The sequence below is a fragment of the Mixophyes fleayi genome, chromosome 1, assembly GCF_038048845.1.
Source record: "Mixophyes fleayi isolate aMixFle1 chromosome 1, aMixFle1.hap1, whole genome shotgun sequence".
Taxonomy (NCBI): domain Eukaryota; kingdom Metazoa; phylum Chordata; class Amphibia; order Anura; family Limnodynastidae; genus Mixophyes; species Mixophyes fleayi.
The window spans coordinates 341,854,745-341,875,765 of record NC_134402.1 but is presented as its reverse complement, the minus strand read 5'-3'; the positions used below and the strand labels follow the sequence as shown (position 1 = coordinate 341,875,765).

At 45.1% G+C, this 21,021-nt stretch overlaps 3 protein-coding genes across 6 annotated transcripts in view; 2 read left to right on the top strand and 1 right to left on the bottom strand.

Annotated features, from left to right (window-relative positions):
• Positions 1-21,021, top strand: part of TXNRD2 (thioredoxin reductase 2) — an 89,925-nt gene that overhangs the window by 4,803 nt on the left and 64,101 nt on the right. For 2 of the 4 annotated variants that reach the window (XM_075216672.1, XM_075216661.1), the window contains exons 2-6: positions 6,219-6,287; positions 8,877-8,917; positions 9,264-9,320; positions 19,729-19,873; positions 20,345-20,419. In XM_075216672.1, coding sequence (XP_075072773.1) covers positions 6,274-6,287; positions 8,877-8,917; positions 9,264-9,320; positions 19,729-19,873; positions 20,345-20,419 — 332 coding nt within the window. In that variant the 5' untranslated portion in view covers positions 6,219-6,273. The remainder of the gene's footprint in view (positions 1-6,218; positions 6,288-8,876; positions 8,918-9,263; positions 9,321-19,728; positions 19,874-20,344; positions 20,420-21,021) is intronic. The other 2 variants (XR_012693370.1, XM_075216645.1) reach the window with 1 other exon arrangement.
• Positions 1-21,021, top strand: part of ARVCF (ARVCF delta catenin family member) — an 803,654-nt gene that overhangs the window by 732,841 nt on the left and 49,792 nt on the right. The gene's annotated exons all lie outside the window — the stretch shown is intronic.
• Positions 17,070-18,873, bottom strand: LOC142109724 (uncharacterized). The gene is made up of 2 exons (XM_075193735.1): positions 17,959-18,873; positions 17,070-17,491 (listed from the first exon to the last, which is right to left on the bottom strand). Exons 1-2 carry the CDS (start codon positions 18,644-18,646, stop codon positions 17,070-17,072), a joined length of 1,110 nt encoding a protein of 369 aa, XP_075049836.1. The 5' UTR covers positions 18,647-18,873.

The following is a 21,021-nucleotide window of genomic DNA, read 5'->3' as shown; positions in this document are numbered from 1 at the left end:
GCGTCGGAAAGTACCGCTGCGGAGACCTCTGTCCTGGGAAGAGGAACTAATAGAGGTCTCCACAAATCTGCCACCAAAAGCCGTTTTTTCCTATGGATTTTCAGCAGAAACATCGGCATCAGGGAAGAGGGGGGATCTAAAACATAGAGTTCCCCCCCTTCTTACAGAGAAAGAGAGAGATGGACTCTCCCAGGGTTTTGGCGCCAAAGCAGAAGCCCGGGAACAGGAACAGAGCTGAGGGAGAGCACAGACTGCTGTTGGACTTCTCCCTGTCTTGGTGGCCCTTGGGCTAAGTACAAGCTTATTTAAACACATATTTGTTGTTTTATTACTGGCTTAACAGGTTTACATTATAGTCTCCTGCTAGCCTAAAATATTTATGGTGTTTAAAATATTCAAGTACAACTTTTTCAAAGACATTAGTTGATTACTTGTAATTTACTCTGTTCTTTTAATATATTTTACTCTCTCTCTCTTCCTTTATCTCTATCTGTATATTCAGCTAGATTGATTTTGTGTGATTGGTGTGCCTTCCTTTATATAAAATGACAGATAAGGGAAAGGGCCCTATGGCAAAATATTTCACATGTTCTAAATGTCATGTTAAATTACCGTGTGGGCAGAAGGACCCTTTGGCGCTCTGCGCTGCATGCGAAGCAGGGGCCCCCTCTGTGCAAAGCCAGCAGGTTACAGCCCCTTCATCTGAGGAACCGGCCTTGGTAACCTCCCTAACACAGTCGGTTACCTCCCTAGCCCAAATGGTTTTTCAATCAAATCAGTTGCTATCAACTGTGGCAACTTCGGTGGCTAGCAATACTAATACGCAGTCAGACCCCCAGGCTTCCTCAAATGCCAGTGGATCGAGTTTGCCGGGAACTTCCGCATCACAGGCTGACCCAGCCCCTGCTAATACAGACCTGGCTTGGTCTACAGCCTTTTTGAAGGGATTAAACAAGCTTAACCAGTTGCTAGATTCCTCTAATACCCCGCCTGCTAAGAGAAGGAGGCTTAGAGCGGTAAATCCCCTTGTGGTCCTTTCAGATTCGGAGGAAGAGTCTGAGGAAGAGGGGGAAATCTATTCGGATGCTGACCATAGTCATTCCTCAGAGCAGGAAGTGTACCCTAGAAACCAATTTGTTAATGATTTGGTTTTAGCGGTTAGACAGGCGCTGGACTTCCCAGAGCCGGAAGAGGTTTCCCCCAGGGACAGAAGTCTGTTCAAAAAGGCCAAAAGAAAAACCAACCGTTTCCCTCCTTCTGCAGAACTCAGAGAGATTGCTGAAGGGGCTTGGAAACAACCTGCGAAAAGGTTTTTCATTCCCAAAAGGTTCGCCTCTCTGTATCCTCTTCAGGAGGAAGAGGCGACTCGCTGGGAGAGTATTCCCAAGGTAGACATTCCTATTGCTCGCCTGGCTAAACATACTCTACTCCCAGCCCCGGGTTCAGCGTCTCTTCCAGACGCCAATGACCGTAATGTAGAATCCCAGCTCAAATCAATATTTGCGGCTGCGGGTTCTGGCTTTAGACCCACATTTGCTTCAGCCTGGGTAGCAAAAGCCATGGAAGCATGGGCAGACCAGCTGGCAGAAGCTTTACAGGACTCCGAGCTCCTTCCCCTTGCTTTGCATTTAAAGGAAGCTTCGGGGTATCTCTATGAGGCGGCCCAGAATTCAGCGGCGGTTTCCTCTGCCATTCAGGCGGCCTCCATTTCAGCAAGGAGAACACTATGGCTGAAATCCTGGGAAGGTGATGCAGAGTCAAAGCGGTCTGTTGAAACCATCCCCTTTTCTGCAGCGGGCTTATTCGGCCCGGAATTGGATACCCTCATTTCCCAGGCTACGGGGGGCAAAAGCACTTCTTTGCCAGTATACGCTAACAGAAGCCGCGCTCAGAGGAATAGCTCCTTCCGACAGCCCTTTCGAGGGACCTCCTTCCAAAGGGGTCAGTCCTTCAGAGGAAGGCAATCTAATTCCCGAGGCTCCTCCTCTAGGGGAAGATCCTCGTTTACTACCAAGCGCCAGGCCGCTAAGACCCAGGAAAAGCCTGCGTCCTGACGACGAACCTGTACTACAGAGGGCGCCAGTGGGAGGACGTCTGTCCCTGTTTCAGAAACAGTGGACAGCGTCTTCCCAAGATCCTTGGATTCGGAGAATCATTTCAGAGGGGTACAGAATAGACCTATTGGGCCCGGCTCCACAGCGTTTCTTCCAGACCCCGCTACCTCAGGAACTTTTAAAAAGACGGGCTATACAGGATTGTGTCGCTTCTCTTTTACTCCAGCAGGTCATCTGCAGAGTGCCAGATGGGCAGAAAGAAAGGGGTTTTTATTCAAACCTGTTCCTAGTCAAGAAGCCGGACGGCTCCTTTCGGCCCATCCTAAACTTAAAGGGCCTCAACGTTCGCTTAAGGGTGGACAAATTTCGGATGGAATCTCTGAGGTCAGTAATAAACGGCCTAGAGATAAGTCAGTTCATGGCGTCCATAGATATAAAGGACGCTTATCTCCACATTCCCATCTGGATTCACCACCAGTCTCTCCTCAGATTCTCGGTAGGATCTGCTCACTATCAGTTTCGGGCCCTCCCCTTTGGCCTCTCAACTGCGCCAAGGGTCTTCACGAAGATTATGTCAGTTATGGCAGCATGTCTTCACCTGCAGGGAGTTCAGATCGTTCCTTACTTGGACGACCTACTCATCAAGGCTTCCTCAGAAGGTTGCCTGCGTTATCACCTGTCCCTCACCCAGGCAGTTCTCGAGGGCCACGGTTGGCTAATAAATTCAAAGAAATCCCAGTTGATCCCGTGTCAGCGCATGGTATTCCTGGGACTCATCATGGACACCAGGAGGCAAAGAGTGTTTCTCCCAGCGGAGAAAATCTCCTCTATTCAGTCGGTAACCTCCCAGGTTTTGTCTTACCCCAGCCCCTCAATGCACTTGTGAATGAGGCTACTCGGAAAGATGGTGGCCTCTTTCGAGACCATTCCCTTCGGGCGAGCCCATTCTCGATGTTTCCAATGGGATCTGCTATCGAAGTGGTCAGGGTCACACCTACACCTGAAAAGTCAAAAGATCTCTCTATCTCAGAAAGCGAGAGAATCTCTTCAGTGGTGGATGTGTCCGCACAACATGAGCGTGGGAAAATCCTTCGCACGATGGTCATGGATCATAGCCACGACAGACGCCAGCCTGAAGGGTTGGGGGGCGGTAATCCTTCACCTCCGACTCCAAGGAATTTGGTCGCCTCAGGAATCAACTCTACCGATAAATGTTTTGGAATTGAAGGCTATTCTCTTGGCTCTCCGGGGAGCCCAGTCTTTTCTTCAGGGCCAACCGGTCAGAATTCAGTCCGACAATGCCACGGCCGTGGCATATGTCAACAGACAAGGAGGAACCAGGAGTGCAGCGGCTATGGAGATTGCAGCCCAAATATTTGTTTGGGCAGAGCAATATGTCCCAGCAATATCGGCGGTTTTCATTCCAGGAATAGAAAACTGGGAGGCGGACTACCTAAGTCGAAACCAGCTGATGCCGGGGGAGTGGTCTCTACACCCGGATGTCTTCCAGTCTCTGGTTCTCAGGTGGGGTCTTCCGGACATAGATCTCATGGCCTCCAGACACAACCGGAAGGTCCACAAGTTTTGCGCAAGGGCAAGGGATCCCTTAGCAGCGGCAGTGGACGTTTTGACGATGTCATGGGAGTTCAGGTTGGGATACCTGTTTCCCCCAATTCCCATGCTTCCTCGAGTACTCAGACGAGTTCGGCAGGGCCTTCTGCCAGTAATTCTAGTCGCTCCCTCTTGGCCGCGCCGAGTGTGGTACGCAGACATCATATCTATGGCGGAAGGGCCGGGGTTCCGCCTTCCGTATCGAATCAACCTGCTTCTGCAAGGTCCATTCCATTTCCAGAATGTACCTCAGCTCAATTTAACGGCATGGCTGTTGAAGCCAGCCTCTGGAAGGCTAGAGGTTTTTCGCCCAGTGTAATTCAGACCCTGATGCGAGCCAGGAAACCTGTTTCTTCTCGAATCTATCACCGGATTTGGAAGGCCTACATTAGATGGTGTGAAAATAGTACGTTGCACTCGTCCTCTTTTCAGCTTTCCCGTCTATTAGCCTTCCTTCAAAATGGCCTGGAAGCAGGCCTTAGGTTAGGTTCCCTAAAGGTCCAGGTTTCGGCACTTTCTGTATTTTTTCATAAGAAATTAGCCGAATTGCCAGACATTAGGACTTTTTTCCAGGGAGTTTTACATATCCAACCTCCCTATGTCCCTCCTACTGCTCCATGGGATCTCAACATGGTCCTAGAGATGCTCAAGGGCCCCCCCTTTGAACCTTTGAGTAAGGCAGACCTAAAGTGGTTGACTTGGAAGGTCCTCTTTCTTTTGGCTATCGCTTCGGCTCGTAGAGTTTCCGAATTAGGAGCTCTGTGCTGTAGGGAACCATATTTGGTTTTCCACGAGGACAGAGTGGTGTTAAGAACTCTCCCTTCTTTCGTACCAAAAGTAGTGTCGGCTTTTCATCTCAACCAGGAAATTGTAGTTCCGGTTTTCTCATCTTCTTCCCATACGGATCAGCAATCGATGGAAAAGTTAGATGTGGTTAGGGCTCTCCGCATTTATGTTAAGAGAACTTCCCAGATTAGACGTACAGACTCTCTATTTGTCCTTTATGACGCTAATAAGAGAGGCTGGCCAGCCTCAAAACAGTCCATTGCAAGATGGATTACGTCTACCATCAGACAAGCTTATATAAAGGCTAGCCGTCCTGTGCTGGAGAGAATCACAGCCCATTCCACCAGATCGGTTGGGGCGTCGTGGGCAGCAAGGAATGGTGTTTCTGCGGACCAGCTTTGCAGGAAAGCCACTTGGTCCTCTGTCCATACGTTTACTAAATTTTATCAATTTAATGTCTTTGCATCAGCAGATGCAAATTGCAAATTTCGCTCGTAATGCTTTACGAGCGGGATTTTCAGAGTAGTCGCACCCTTTAGGGGCTGCTTTAGAACGTCCCCATGGTAAAGCAGTGTCCCCCAGACTGGATGAAAGAGAAAAGAGGATTTATGTACTTACGTTAAATCCGTTTCTCTGATTCCGTCTGGGGGACACTGCGATCCCTCCCTTCTGTTATTCTTCTGTGTGCTCTTGTTTGACTGCCCTTTTTTCTCCTGGGGCTTTTTAAAACTAACTGGATTGTACAGGAAGAGGAAGGGGGATTGTAGAGGGGAGGGGTCTATCAGCAGCACTAAAGTTAACTAGTTAGGTGCCAACTCCCAGCTCCCATCCACAACCCATGGTAAAGCAGTGTCCCCCAGACGGAATCAGAGAAACGGATTTAACGTAAGTACATAAATCCTCTTTTACATATTCTGTTGGAAGAGCACCCCCTCAGGTATTCCCTTAATGGTTATTTCTGAGATTCCTAATTTTAGTGCGGAATCACATAGATAACTTTATTCACTTCTATTGAAACAAATGCTTGCCACCCACTAGCTGATCCTATCAGTTTGCCTAAGTACAAGTGCCCGGATCCTTTTCCAGATTGACCACCCACACTTGGGTGGGCGAATTGGACTTATCCAGCCATTTGCTGTCATAGGTGCTTTTTAGTGTATTAAGTTGATGACAGCACCTCAGGTTAACAGCATTCTACATCCACATTTGTGGGCATTCCCCAAAATTGTTTTGGGCCTTCAATATGGTGAGATTGGTCCAATTTTAAAATATGTGTACCAATTTCGCTACATCTGTGGCCAGCCAATTATTGGTAATTTCTAAATAGCATGGAAACTTAAGTAAAAAATAGAAGAAAAGTAAAAATAGGCCTTTGAAAGTTTCGGTTAGTGTGTAGGGAAGTGTAAGAAAAAAAAACATGCAATAGTTTGTGCGGCATATGAGAGAATTATTGGCAGAAGGCTGTTGGCAGTATGGTTAGCAGTGCACACAAGTGGGTGATTTAGTCATTGCCGTTGCTTGCCAGTGGGAGAACATGCAAATGAAAGGCATAGAGTGGAATGGCTGGAGCTGCAACATATTGCTGTTTGTGTGACTGACAGCGGCACTCTATGGTTGCTTTGGTAGGAGACTGCAGAAAATGACTGTTAATAAATGTCCTGTGTTTGTGCATAGACAGAGATGTGGTCATTTTGAGGGTTATGCATTGGATAGGTCATTTTGCAAAAATAATTTCACTCTGTATAAACTGCCTGTTTTTGTTCACAGTTCAACATTATGATTATGATTTGCTGGTGATTGGTGGAGGCTCTGGTGGTCTTGCATGCGCCAAAGAAGGTACGACTACACTGTGACTTTAAAAGTGTTTGAATAAATTTGGCAACCCGGACAAAACAGTATTTCTGAATACCATGTAGTTTATTAACTAACAAAAAGAAATCTATAATTTTATTAATGTTGTCTATTACATATGTATGAAGAGATCTCTACAGGGACAATAGCCATTTTGGGCCTGTATAAAGTATTCATTAAGGTTTATTCCTCTCACCTACTGGCAATTTGCACAGAATCTTTAACTGTTTCCATATTACTTCTTAGCTAATGAACATATAGGACCTCATTTAGAGTCGGACGCAAAGTCCGTCTAAGAAGTGTAGGAGTGGGAGTGTACTGCAGCTTGGTAGGGTATTACTAGTGGCAAGCAACCCCAGTTGCGTCCCACTCGTAATACCCTACTGAGCTGCGAGCTGTTCCTGCAGCTAGCTAACCGCTTGCGCCACCTAATTCCTGACGCACAGATTTAGCCCTGTTTTGACGTGTGTTGCGTCTGCGTCTCACTGCGACTAGGATTTACTTACATGGTCACGCCTTCACAATTCCACGTTCCGCCCATTCTCTCGTAGTGAGCCGCAAGCTGTCGTAAGTGTTAATTGCTTCCAAGATGCAGGCGGATATGGTGCTTGCTGCACATGCGTGATAGTGTTTTTTTTGTTCCCTGTGCCTAAAACGGACTTTGCAACCCACTCTAAATGAGGTCCATACTGCTCAATCAGCTAAAGAAATTAGAGAGCAGTGTGAAGCAGGAGACCCACTGGCCAGTCCATTTTAGTCACACATATCCAATGTTCTGCGCTTGGATCTTTTCTGGTATGCGCCACAGCCTCTGTGTGGCTGGAAAATAGTGCTTACCCCCCTACACATTTCTCAACTTGCCAAATCATAATCATATCAATTTCAACTGCATTCTTGCGGCGCATTGAGCTTACATAGCTTACTACAACCTTCTGTGGATTGAGAAGTAAGGTTCATGCATTGCGAACAATCCATGTTTCATGCTCCTGTTTCAATAACAGGGTACTAAGGCAATAGGCATAGACGAAAGATAATAATCAATATATAATAAATATAACGTTATCTACCAAATAAAGATATATTATTATTTAATAATTATATCAGATTATCCAACTGAGAAACTACTACGTACAGATTATTATAACCATCATAATAGGAATGAGGACCTTGCATTAAATCACTTTCAATCTAAAATAAAAGGAGGTTTGAAACAAGGTTTGTCAAACCTGTGACACAGAACACAGATATCGGAATGAATGTGAAATTGTGACGGATGTGAGTATTAAAGAGTCAGGTGAATGAAACTAGTAGTTAAGAGGTGATCCAAGAGGGAGAGAGGAGTAGGTTGTGATGTGCACAGTTTGTATTTGGGACAGTACTTATAAATTAGAGAGGGGTTGTACTTTAACCGGATGAAACTTTTTAGGGGTCTTTGTAAGCTATGGCTAGAATGGAGTGTAGCCGAGCTGTTCAGCCGACTGGCACAGAGGTGGATGTTAGTAATTTTAATGGGATATGATAAGAACATGAACAAGTGTTTGAGTAAAATTTAAATGCAAGAGATGTTTCCAAGATAAATAATTGCAGCACTTGAATATGAGGGATGGATTACTGGTTGGAATAGAAAATCACTCTTAACCATACTTACCAACTCCCGGAAACTTGTTTCCGGGAGAGGGGGCGTGACTGGAGGGCAGGAGGGGGTGGGACGAGGCCAATCGCGTCATTTTGGAGGGCGGGAGGGGGCGGGACTAGGCCAATCGCGCCATTTTGGCCCCGCCCCCAGCGGCAGCAATTACGTTTTCGCGGGGCCAAAATGGCGCGATTGGCCTAGTCCCGCCCCCTCCCGCGCTCCAAAATGGCATGATTCACCGTGAATCGCGTCAAATGACGCGATTCTCGGTGTGAGATTGGGATGCGGGAGAAATGCCAGCTTGCCCGGAAGCCCGGGAGACTGACCCGAATTTCGGGAGTCTCCTGGACTTTCCGGGAGAGTTGGCATGTATGCTCTTAACCAGCTAGCTTGATTGGAATTCTAAAGTGATTGTTATATTGTATAAAACAATGAACAATGTCTGTATTATCTGTGTTGATAGCCTGCAAGGGAACATGGGAGGATTTCAGAGTGTTCTATATCATACCAAGACCCAATTGTCTTTGAACAAGAAAAGATGTATGATAGATAGATAGATAGATACGAGAGACAGAGACATGGAAGGACTAATGAGAGACCTAGGATGAAATAAAAGTCCAGTGCTCTCCAGAGTTTGGAGTAGCAAATAGTGATAAGCAATGTCCAGTAGAATTAGTAGGAATTACTTATCTTTTAGATAGGGTTTTATTTTCTGCCCTTAACTACAGATGTACATTATAATGTCCCTTTCAAGTTATAAAGGAGATGAATGTTCACAAATTTTCTCAGATTAGGTTGCGCAGATAGAATTAATTTGCTAGGTGGTTCAAGGGAAATATCTATTGTTCCCAAACCATGTTTTGTGCATCATGCATGCTGCTAGATAAATGTCATAGCTTGCTTTGAATTAATTTAGACTCCTCCTTATTGTTATTGGACAGACTTCCACAGACCAGAGAAGATCGGAATCAAAGTGCGCCTGGTGTGTTGTGGCTATATTCAAAACTATTTTTAAAAGTTTTTTTTAAATAAGACTTAATTTTTACATGTCTTGCTGATTCCATATAATAATTGTATTATTTTATACTGCAGTAATATGCAGTTGTTTCTAGCAGAATGTTCTGTATAATATAACTAATTGTGCCAGTGCCACTGTTCTTACTTTGGTCTCATTCCTGCAACTAGATCGGTTTTTGATGAGACTAAATTGTTTAATGCTGTCTAGGATGGAATGTTTGCATGAAGGGAATGCCACATCTAGCTAGCTATTCATTTGTCTTAGTTCACATATTTTCTGCAACCAACACATTTTCTGTGTTTATTCACAGCTGCCCAGCTTGGAAAACGAGTTGCAGTGTTTGATTATGTGGATCCATCCCCCAAAGGTATGACCATTTGATGTAAAACCCAGATTTAACTTTGTGTACTACGCTAGAATATACACTATATGGACAAAAGTATTTGAACACTTGACCTTTACACCAACAGGGACTGTAATGACACTGTATTCAAACACATATACTTTAATATGGATTTGGTCCGCCTTTTGCAGCGGTAACAGCTTCTTGGAAGGCTTTCTACAAGATGTTGGAGTGTTTCTGTGGGAATTTGTGTCCATTCATTCTGTAGAGCATTTATGAGGTCAGGCACTGATGTTGGACGAGAAGGTCTGGCTCGCAATCTCCGTTCCAGTTCATCCCCAAGGTGTTCAATGGGGTTGCGGTCAGGGCTCTGTGCAGGCTAGTCAAGTTCTTCCACACCAAACTCATCAAACCATGTCTTTGTAGTCCTTGTTTTGTGCACTGGGGCACAGTCATGCTGGAATAGAAAAATATCTTCCCCAAACTGTTGCCACAAAGTTGGAAGCATAGAATTGTCCAAAATGACTTGGTATGCTGAAGCATTAAAATTGCCCTTCATTGGAGATAAGTGGCCTTGCCCAAACCCTAAAAAACAGCCCCATACCATTATCCCTCCTCCACCAAACTTCACAGTTGACATAATGCAGTCAGGCAGGTAACATTCTCCCGGCATCTGCCAAACCCAGACTCATCCATCTGACTGCCAAACAGAGAAGCGTGACTTGTCACTCAACAGAACACTTTTCCACTGCTCCACAATCCAGTGTCTGTGTACTTTACATCACTCCATCCGACGCCTGGCATTGGTCTTGGTGATGTGAGGCTTGCATGCAACTGCTCGGCCATGGAAACCCATTCTATTAAGCTCCCAAAGCACAGTTTTTGGGCTTATATTAATGTCAGTGGAAGTTCGGAACTCTTCAGCTATGGAATCAGCAGAGCATTGGCGACTTTTACGCACCAAGGGCTAGATTTACTAAGCTGTGGGTTTGAAAAAGTGGAGATGTTGCCTATAGCAACCAATCAGATTCTAGCTGTCATTTTGTAGAAGGTACTAAATAAATGAAAGCTAGAATCTGATTGGTTGCTATAGGCAACATCCCCACTTTTTCAAACCCGCAGCTTAGTAAATCTAGCCCCATGTGTCTTAGCAGTCATTGACCCCGCTCTGTGATTTTACATGGTCTTCCGCTTCATGACTGAGTTGCTGTTGTTCCTAAACGCTTCCACTTTCTAATAATATCACTTATACCACTTTCATACTGCCGCCCCTGCAATATCCCGGGTTTTTGCAGGGTCTCGGAGCGTCTCAGCTCAGAAACACCATTCATAATGCACCTCGGACCCGGGAGTTTCCCGGGTTGACCCCATTCATACTGCACAAGTCTGTGCCCTGGCAATTTGTGGGAGTCATCACCAGAGCACTTTTCATTGGCTGAAAAAAGGTGATGTCATTGAAAGGTGACTGGTTTGTTGACGCATAAAGATGATGCAAAAGTGGGTGGTGATTGTTTACCACATTACTTTTCATCATGGCCGACGACTCACTTTTGTGTAGCCCAGAGTTCATGTTTACTAGTATTTTTTTGCTGTTTTATGCAGCAAATGAGAGTTTGCTGCAGCTGCTGACACTGTGCACTCTTGCACAGTCCCAGTTCAGGAGGAGGAAGGCAAAGTTTATGGCACAACAGAAGAAAACTCGGTGTCTGTATATGCGCAGGAGGAGAGCGTTTCTCAGGGCCAGCATTGCCTCAATTTTGAGATTCAGTGCTGCCAGTAACCGAACCATGCGTGCCAGAGAGCGTAGCCACGGAGAAGCTTTCTGGTCTACTGTGGAAGCGTTTGAGGAACAGCAATGGATGCAACACTTCAGAATGTCACGTGGGACATTTAACTATGTGCTGGACCTTATTACCCCAGCACTTTCCAGGAAGGCCACTATCTTTGGGAAACCTATTCCACCATGTAGGCGCCTTTCTATTGTGTTGTGTGGTATGCTACCCCTGGAGAATACCGGACAATCTCCTGCTTGTTTGGAGTGGGGATATCCACGGTGTGCACTCTAGTGCATGAAGTCACCGCGGCATTGCTGGAAGCCCTGTATCATCGCTTCATCTCCATACCGCAAGGTCAGCGCCTGGATGATACAAATGCAGGATTCCTGAAGCATGGGTTTCCACAGTGTGCTGGAGCCGTAGACGGGACACACATCCCCATCATTGCCCCCACAGACAACCATGCGGATTACTACAACCGCAAAGGCTGGCATTCCATCATTCTGCAGGCTGTGGTTGACCACAACTATTGGTAAGCATTTTTTATGGGTTTTTTTTATGTGACTGTGCCATGTGTAATGCGTATTGTAAAACATTGCTATATGTATTTTTTTATGTTCGTTTCACAGATGTTTTCATCGGGTGGCCTGGACATTCCCATGACGCAAGAGTTCTATCAAATTCAGACCTTTACCAAATTGCTGAGGAAAGACAAGATGGCTGGCTGTTCCCTAGAGAGGTAAATATAGGTGTAATGTTGTATGATGTTTTTGTAATTGAAGCTTATATACTATTGTTTGCTATCAGTATTGCATGTATTTACTGCCCCTTTTTATATACAGATGTAACACTTGCAAAATGCATTTTCACCATATAGTACCAAGTGTACTGCGTTATTTGACCAATATTTTTAACATGGTGACGTGAAACTGCATGTTTTATTTATAGAAATCTACGTTTGTTGATGGTGTGGAGATACCGGTACACATCATTGGGGATGCTGCTTACCCTTTGAGGCGCTGGCTGATGAAGGGATTCACTCAGCAACATCACCTGTCTCAGGAACAGATCCGGTTTACACATACACTCAGCTCGGCTCGGATGGTGGTGGAAAATGCTTTTGGGCGCTTGAAAGGACGTTGGCGCTGTCTATTGAAGCGCATTGACACCAAGCTTGTGCCCCACGTGGTTGCTGCTTGCTGTATTTTACATAACATTTGCGAAATACAAAAAGAGCAATTTCTACCTGAGTGGAATGTGCAGGAATCTGAAATGCCAGTGCTGCCAGTGGACTCCAGTACTTTTGAAGGAGAGCGCACCAATACCTCTGCTGAACTTATTAGGACCACCCTCACTGCCAATTTGACCTCACTTGTTTGAATGTACCACACAAATGTAAAAATAAAAAAAACATGTTTATTTCACATATTGTATGTTCTCTTTCATCCGGTCTGGGGGACACTGCTTACCATGGGTTGTGGAGGGGAGCTTGGGAGTTGGCACCTAACTAGTTAATTTTAGTACTGCTGGCAAACCCCTCCTCTCTACAATCCCCCTGCCTCTTCCTGTCCAGTTTTTTTTAGATGCCCTGGAGTTTGGGCAGCCTTTTTGTTTAGTGCTTAGTTTAATGTTAAGAAATTTTCTTTTTTCTTTTATTTTTTACTTTTTTTTCAGGTGGCAGAGCTGGAGTGTGTTCTACTATAGAGAACACACTCACAGCTTGGCAGCGCAGGCATTCCCCTGTCAGCTGAGAGCCAGCGGTTCTCACTGACAGGGACTGAAGTACAAAGTGCCTGATTGAAGGGAGTGACAAGCGGTCTAATGGACCGCTGCACTCCTATAGCCTCCCCGATAACCGGCGCTGCCATTACAGGCATAGAGCGCCGGTTATCGGATAATGAAAATGGCGGCGGCCATCTTGAATTTTGGCTGCAGCGCCGAGGAGAAGGGGGCAAAACCAAGATTCCCCCCTCAGACATAGGAGGGGGGCGTCGGAGACCTTCCGCTGCGGAGACCTCTGTCCTAGAGGTCTCCACCACTCTGCCACGATTATGCAAGTTCTTTTGGAGTTTTTTGAGGAGAAGAACATGGAAAAGAACTATAGGAAGGGGGAGCTAATACATAGAGTTCCCCCTCTCCTTACAGAGAGCGAGATGGTCTTTCCCAGGTCTTTTGGCGCCAGCACAAGCCCGGGAAGAGGAACAGAGCTGAGGAGAAAACACAGACTGCTGTCAGATCTTCTTCCCTTGGTGGCCCTTGGGCTAAGTATCACCTTTAATTACACACATATCTGATGTTGTAATACTGGGCTAGCAGGTTTACACTATAGCCTCCTGCTAGCCATAGATATTTTTGGTGTTTACTATTTGCAAGTACAACTTTTAGAAATATATCAGTTGATTACTTGGTATTACTCTGTTCATTACATATTTTTCTCTCCCTCTCTCTCTCTTTTATCTATCTGTATATTCAGCTAGATTTTTGTTTAGTCTGTGTGCTTGGTGTGCCTTCCTTTATAAATATGACAGATAAGGGAAAGGGCCCTATGCCAAAATATTTCACATGTTCTAAATGTAATGTTACATTACTATGTGCCCAGAGGGACCCGTTAGCGCTCTGCACGGCATGTAAAGCAGAGGCTTCCACTGCACAGACACAGCAGTTTTCAGTCCCACCGTCGGTGGAACCGGCCTGGGTAACCTCCCTTACACAGTCGGTTAGCTCTTTAGCTCAAATGGTCCTTCAGTCTAACCAGTTGCTGACTACTGTGGCAACTTCGGTGACTAGTAATGCTAATACGCAGTTAGACCTCCCGGCTTACTCAGGTTCTAGTGCTTTGAGTTTGCCGGGACCATCCTCATTACAGACTGACCCAGCCCTGGTTGCTACAGAACCGGCATGGTCTACAGCTTTTATCAGAGGGCTGAACAAGCTTAACCAGCTGCTTGACCCCTCTAATACCCCGCCTGCTAAAAGAAAGAGGCCTAGATATGTTAATCCCCTCTTGGCCCTCTCAGATTCTGAGGAGGAGTCCGAGGAAGAAGGGGAAATTTATTCGGACACTGACTAAGGTCATTCCTCAGAGCAGGAAGAAGTGTCTAAAGGCCAATTTGTTAACGATTTGGTTTTGGCGGTAAGACAGGCGTAGGATCTCCCGGAACCGGAAGATGTTACCCCCAGGGACAGAAGTCTCTTTAAAAAGGCCAAGAGAAAGGCCAGCCGTTTTCCCCCTTCCGCGGAACTTAGAGATATTGCTGAAGGGGCATGGAAACATCCTGATAAAAAAATTCTCTATCCCCAAGAGGTTCTCTTCCCTGTATCCCTTACAGGAAGAAGAAGTGGTTCGCTGGGAGAGTATTCCCAAGGTGGATATCCCTATTGCTCGATTGGCAAAGCATACCTTACTCCCAGCCCCTGGTTCAGCGTCCCTTCCGGACGCCAATGACCGCAAGGTTGAATCCCAGCTCAAATCCATATTTGCGGCTGCGGGTTCTGCCTTCAGACCCACATTTGCCTCGGCTGGGGTGGCTAGAGCCATGGAGGCAGGGGCAGACCAGCTAGCTGAGGCCTTACAGGACTCCGAATTTCTTCCCCTAGCCTTACAATTAAAGGAGGCTTCGGGGTATCTTAATGAAGCGGCCCAGAACTATTCGGCGGTTTCCTCTTCCATTCAGGCGGCCTCCATTTCAGCCAGAAGGACGCTTTGGTTGAAATCCTGGAAAGGTGATGCGGAATCAAATAGGTCTGTTGAAATTATTCCTTTTTCGGCTGCAGGTTTGTTCGGCCCGGAATTGGATACCCTTATTTCCCAGGCCACGGGGCGCAAGAGCACGTCCTTGCCAGTTTGTGCTAACAGGAGCCGCGCCCCGAGGGGTAGCTCCTTTCGTCAGCCCTTTCGTGGGGCCTCTTCCCATAAGGCAGAGGGGTAAGGGGGCGCCTGTAGGGGGACGTCTGTCTCTGTTTTACGAACAGTGGGTGGCGTCTTCCCAAGATCCTTGGATTCAGGGAATTCTTTCAGAGGGGTACAAAATAGACCTTTCAGGGCCGGCTCCACGCCGTTTATTCCAGGCCCCTGTTTCCCGAGATCCAGTAAAAAGACAGGCTATACAGGATTGTGTAGCTTCTCTTCTAGCTCAGAGGGTCATCTGCAGGGTTCCAGATCACCAGAAAGGAACAGGTTTTTATTCCAACCTATTCCTAGTCTCGAAGCCGGACGGCTCCTTTCGCCCCATACTAAATCTAAAGGGCCTCAATGTTCACTTAAGAGTGGACAAATTTCGTATGGAATCTCTGAGGTCAGTAATAAACGGCCTAGAGAAAGATCAGTTCATAGCGTCAATAGATATAAAGGACGCGTATCTCCATATTCCCATTTGGATCCACCATCAGTCTCTTCTCAGATTTTCGGTCGGATCAGTTCATTATCAGTTTCGGGCCCTCCCCTTTGGCCTATCAACAGCGCCAAGAGTCTTCACAAAGATATGTCAGTGATGGCGGCATGTCTTCACCTGCAGGGTGTTCAGGTCGTTCCTTATTTGGACGACCTGTTCATCAAGGCTTCCACAGAGAGTTGCCTGAGCTTTCACCTATCCCTCACCCAAGCGGTTCTCGAGGGCCACGGATGGCTAATAAATTCAAGAAAATCCCAGTTGGTTCCCTGTCAGCGCATGGTGTTCCTGGGACTCAATATGGACACCAGCAAACAAAGGATATTTCTCCCAGTAGAGAAGGTCACCTCTATTCAGAAGGTAACCACTCAGGTTCTGTTTTCCCCCAAACCCTCAATGCTCTTGTGCATGAGACTTCTAGGAAAGATGGTGGCCTCCTTCGAGACGATTCCTTTCGGTCGAGCCCATTCTTGATGTTTCCAGTGGGACCTATTGTCGAAGTGGTCAGGTTCACACCTACACCTGGAACTTCAGAAAATCTCTCTATCCCAGGAGGCGAGAACATCTCTTCAGTGGTGGCTGTACCAGGATCACTTGAATGTGGGCAGATCCTTCGCACCTTGGTCGTGGATCATAGCCACGACGGACGCCAGCTTTAAAGGTTGGGGGGCGGTAGTCCTGCACCTCCAGCTACAGGGATGTTGGTCGGTTCAGGAGTCTGCTCTCCCAATAAATGTATTGGAATTGAAGGCCATTCTTCTAGCCCTTCAGGGAGCTCAATCCCTTCTTCAGGGCCACCCGGTCAGAATCCAGTCCGACAATGCCACGGCTGTGGCATATGTCAACAGACAAGGAGGAACCAGGAGCGCAGCGGCGATGGATATCGCAGCCCAAATATTGGTTTGGGCAGAGCTATATGTTTCGGCCATATCAGCAGTTTTCATTACAGGAATAGAAAACTGGGAGGCGGACTACCTAAGTCGAAACCGGATGAGGTCAGGGGAGTGGTCTCTTCACCCGGAAGTCTTCCAATCTCTGGTTCACAGGGGGGTCTTCCAGACATAGACCTCATGGCCTCCAGACACAACAGAAAGGTCCACAGGTTCTGCGCAAGGGTAAGAGATCCCTTAGCGACGGCAGTGGACGTCATAACGATGTCATGGGAATTCAGGATGGGATACCTGTTTCCTCCAATCCCCATGCTTCCTCGCATCCTCAGACGAGTTCGGCAGGGTTCCCTACCAGTAATTCTAGTAGCCCCTTTCTGGCCACGGCGTGTGTGGTTCGCAGAAATAATATCTATGGCGGAAGGTCCGGGATTCCACCTTCCGTATCGTCACGACCTTCTTCTTCAAGGTCCATTCCATCACCAGAATTTACCTCAGCTCAATTTAACGGCATGGCTGTTGAGGCCAGCCTTTGGAGGGCTAGAGGGTTTTCTTCCAGTGTAATTCAAACAATGATGCAAGCTAGGAAACCAGTTTCATCTCGCATCTATCACCGGATTTGGAAGGCCTATATTAGATGGTGTGAAAGTAGGACATAGCACTCGTCCTCCTTTCGCCTCCTTCGCTTGTTAGCTTTCCTTCAGCATGGCCTAGAAGCAGGCATTAGATTAGGATCCCTAAAGGTTCAGGTTTCAGCCCTTTCGATATATTTTCATACGAAGTTGGCTGGTTTGGAGGGTTATTGTTGCCTAACATGAGTTGCACCCGCTGGTACATAGGATAATGTCCGTCATAATAATAAGGATTTGAAGGAGGTGCCTGCACCCGTGAGAGGAGTCTGTCCATGAATCCCATAATACACTCACGATTTTCGCGTAACACGCGTTCCTGCATGTTCATGATTTGCATGAGGAAAGAGTCCTGCAGTTCCCGCTCATTGTCCATGAAACGCTGCAGTTGTGTATTCTCGTGTTCCCTCATGGTGCTGTCCATCTCCCGCAGTTGATCCATCATGACAGTTGTCATTGTTTTAGTTGCTTGGTCCATTTTGTTGGGCCTTTTGCGTTTTTTTGGAACGTTGTAAACTGTACGTAGAAAAAACACGGTAAAACATACATTAGAATATATAATGTGGCAGAACAAAAAAGCAGTGTTGTAAGCTGATATGTGCTTGAGGCCTCCTCCCTCTTGCTCAGTAGTTTTGCACTGCAACATATGCGTGTTAATGTTTTAATACTTTGGAGTGTGTTATATTTGTCTTTTGGGCTTTTTGTTGATATAGTTCTCTTTTTAAAGTTATGTAGAAACATTGGTGTTTGGTTTGCATTTATGTTGATATACGTCTCTTTTTTTGACAGTTATGTTCAAACATTTTTTTATTTTTTTTAAAGTTATGTAGATATATTTATTGGTATTTGGCTTGCATTTCGGTTGATATAGTTCTCTGTTTTTGGGACTTTTGTTTATACAGTTCATTTTTTTTTCCAATTATGTAGATATATATGTATGTATATATGGTTGGTTATTATGTGAGATTATTAAAGATACTTACTGTTGGAGCGTAAACTGGGACCTGGCGTAGACTTTGACACCGGCACTGGTTCTGGCTGCGTTTCTTGCGAAGTCTCTGTAACGACTTGCGCAGCAGGGAATGGCTGTGAATCGTTCAATTCCTCCCAAGACATGTTGGTGTCATCTGTTGTGGCAGAGCACTCCAGTTCTGGGGTGTCTTCTATAGAATCTTCTATTATTATCGTTGCGGTCTCGCTTGTCTGTGTGCTCTCTGGTGGTGTTGGTATAGCCGCATCCACATTGCTAGAAGATGACAGTGCAATTGGATTTGTCAGAGGAGAATGTCCAAAGACCATATTGCACTGGTCATAAAAGGGCCAATCCATTCTTTCAGCGCCACTTTTGCGCCTGTTGTGGTCATGGACTTTAGTGTACTGCTTCTTCAGGGACTTCAATTTGTTCAGGACTTGTTGCTGTGTCCTCTTTATGCCACGTTGTGTGAGTATTTTGGCAATGTTGTAGTACACTGTGGCATCCTTCACAGTCCCAGTCACTTGCCTTCTAATTTCTTCCTCCCCTCTGACATTCAGCAGCTCACGCACCTCTTCCTCCATCCAGTGTGTCATAATTGCTGTAAATAAACACTGTTTTTGTAAACTAATAAAAGCAATTTTCTCCCTAAAAAAGCACTTCTGCTTCAGCTTTATGTTGAGAACACCATCCACCATCTCTCCTAAAAAGCTTCTACAATGTTCCACGGGCTTCCAACGATGACATCATCCTCCAGAGACAGGCAGACAGCCAATCAGCATGTTTTCTGTGCAACCCGGGTTGAAAAACCCGGGTTGCACCATTCATAGTGCAGGCGACCCGGGTCCGACCCGGGAATTACCCCTCGATAAATCCCGGGTTGAAGACCCGGGTTTTTAGACCCGGGATTTTGGACTTGTACCATTCATACTGCAGCAAGACCCGAGTCGTTTGAGCTCGCCCCGGGAAAAACCCGGGATTTTGATGCAGTATGAATGGGGTATTACAGTTTACCGTTGAATATCCAGCAGGGATGGAATTACACGATCTGTCTTATTGCAAAGGTGGCATCCTATCATAGTACCACGCTTGAAGTCACTGAGTTCTTCAGAACAACCCATTTTGTATGAAAAATATTTGCAAATGGCGACTGCATGGCTAAGTGCTTGATTTTATACACCTCTGGCAACCGGTCTGATTGAAACACCTCAATTCAATAATTAACAGGTGTGGTCAAATATTTTTGTCCATATAGTGAATCTAATACTTGAGTGACCAAAGCATTTTTATGTGTGTAAAAATATCAATACATATATATATATATATATATATATATATATATATATATATATATATAAAATATTTATTTATTATAGCCTGCCTTCACTAGGTATGCTCAAGTGATGCCATAAATGTGCCATAAAACTACACAATTAGAATTTATGAACAATTGGTTACCTGTGTCCCCTTTCAACCTTATTGACTATGTAACCTTGTACAGCGGAAGATCAATGTTAGTTTGGACATTACATTTAATTTTTTATGTTCTGAAAACTTTTTGAACTTTTCCTAGATAGTGCCATTCAGCTAGTCGGCATTAAATAGGCATTCTCCTTTATTTTATATAGAGGCACTTTATGTATATTATAGTGTAGTCTCTAGATTACAAAACTTTGTGTATATTGACAGATGGAATTCCCGTGCCTAGGAACTGACAGAACATGTTTTTGATAAACTGTATTATTTTCATGTAACCTTTGTTTTGTAATTCTTCCTCTAGGAACCAAATGGGGTATTGGAGGGACATGTGTAAATGTTGGCTGCATTCCCAAAAAACTGATGCACCAGGCGGCTCTGCTAGGGGGTGCCCTGAAAGATGCCCCTCAATATGGCTGGCGTATACCCCATCCAGCAGCTCATGACTGGTAATGTGCTCTTATTTCTCACTGCTGTGCTCCTACTCTAAACATATTGCACACCACATGGGAGCAGTGTATTAAGTTTAACAGCTGTATGGTTCAAAACGATTGAACATATTGCACATTTACATCCACTTCACTGTTAAATAAACACATTTTCTGAATGTGCCTTGTAATTTGGGGGTTTGCCAGAAACTTCCCTCTAGAAAGATACATGGGATTATGTAAATGAGTTGTGAAGCTGATATTTGAGATGTATTTTTCTGGTTTAGAAATCTTGTGTAACAGCTCCTCCCTGTGGCACAGGCCTTACAGTACATTCTAACTCAGTCTAACTTGTGTATGGAGAGCTACACCCTTTGGAATGTGCCAACTGTATTTAACCTCTGTTGGGGTGAAAGAGTGTACTTTATAGATGTACATAAGATTAAATTACCTGTCGTTATAAAACATGATCTTGTTCTTATTTCTATCCAGGTCGCAAATGTCACAAGCTGTCCAAAATTATGTGAAATCACTAAATTGGGGTCACCGAGTACAGTTGCAGGACAAGTGAGTCTAATTTTCCATCTTGTAAGCCAGTCACAGATTATTTTTTTCATTCTTTTAATTGTTTTAATTTTGTTGAAAATGTTCGAGGGTTATGATTTGTTAAGCGCATTATTCTGTTAACTTTCCGTGCTTTTTATGTAATATGGCATGAATAGCAAATATTTTGATACAAATCCAAAATTGTATACATAGAATTGCAGCATATGACAAAGTGCAGTGTAGAGCGAACTAGTTTCAGATTTGCAGGGATCTACTTTTGAAATAATTAAAAGGTCTAAAAAAAACTTGCAAAACAAAAGTAACAGAAAATAATATTGCAGAAAATGTTAGAGTTAGAGTCTCCATAATTTTTTCAAGGCACCCCTCCAAAATAATTACCGAGCAGTCCCGTTTTATAAGTAGTCAAAAAAACGTAATAAGTATTTAGGTCAGGACAGAAATACTTATTTAGTTCTATGCAAAAATAATACACATAAATCCAAGGGAAACTAATATTTTTATATATTTTTTTTAAATTATATTTCTGTGAAAGAATAATTTACAGCTAACACACATTGTGCCCCCTGCATCCACACACTCTGTGCCCCCTGCATCCACACACT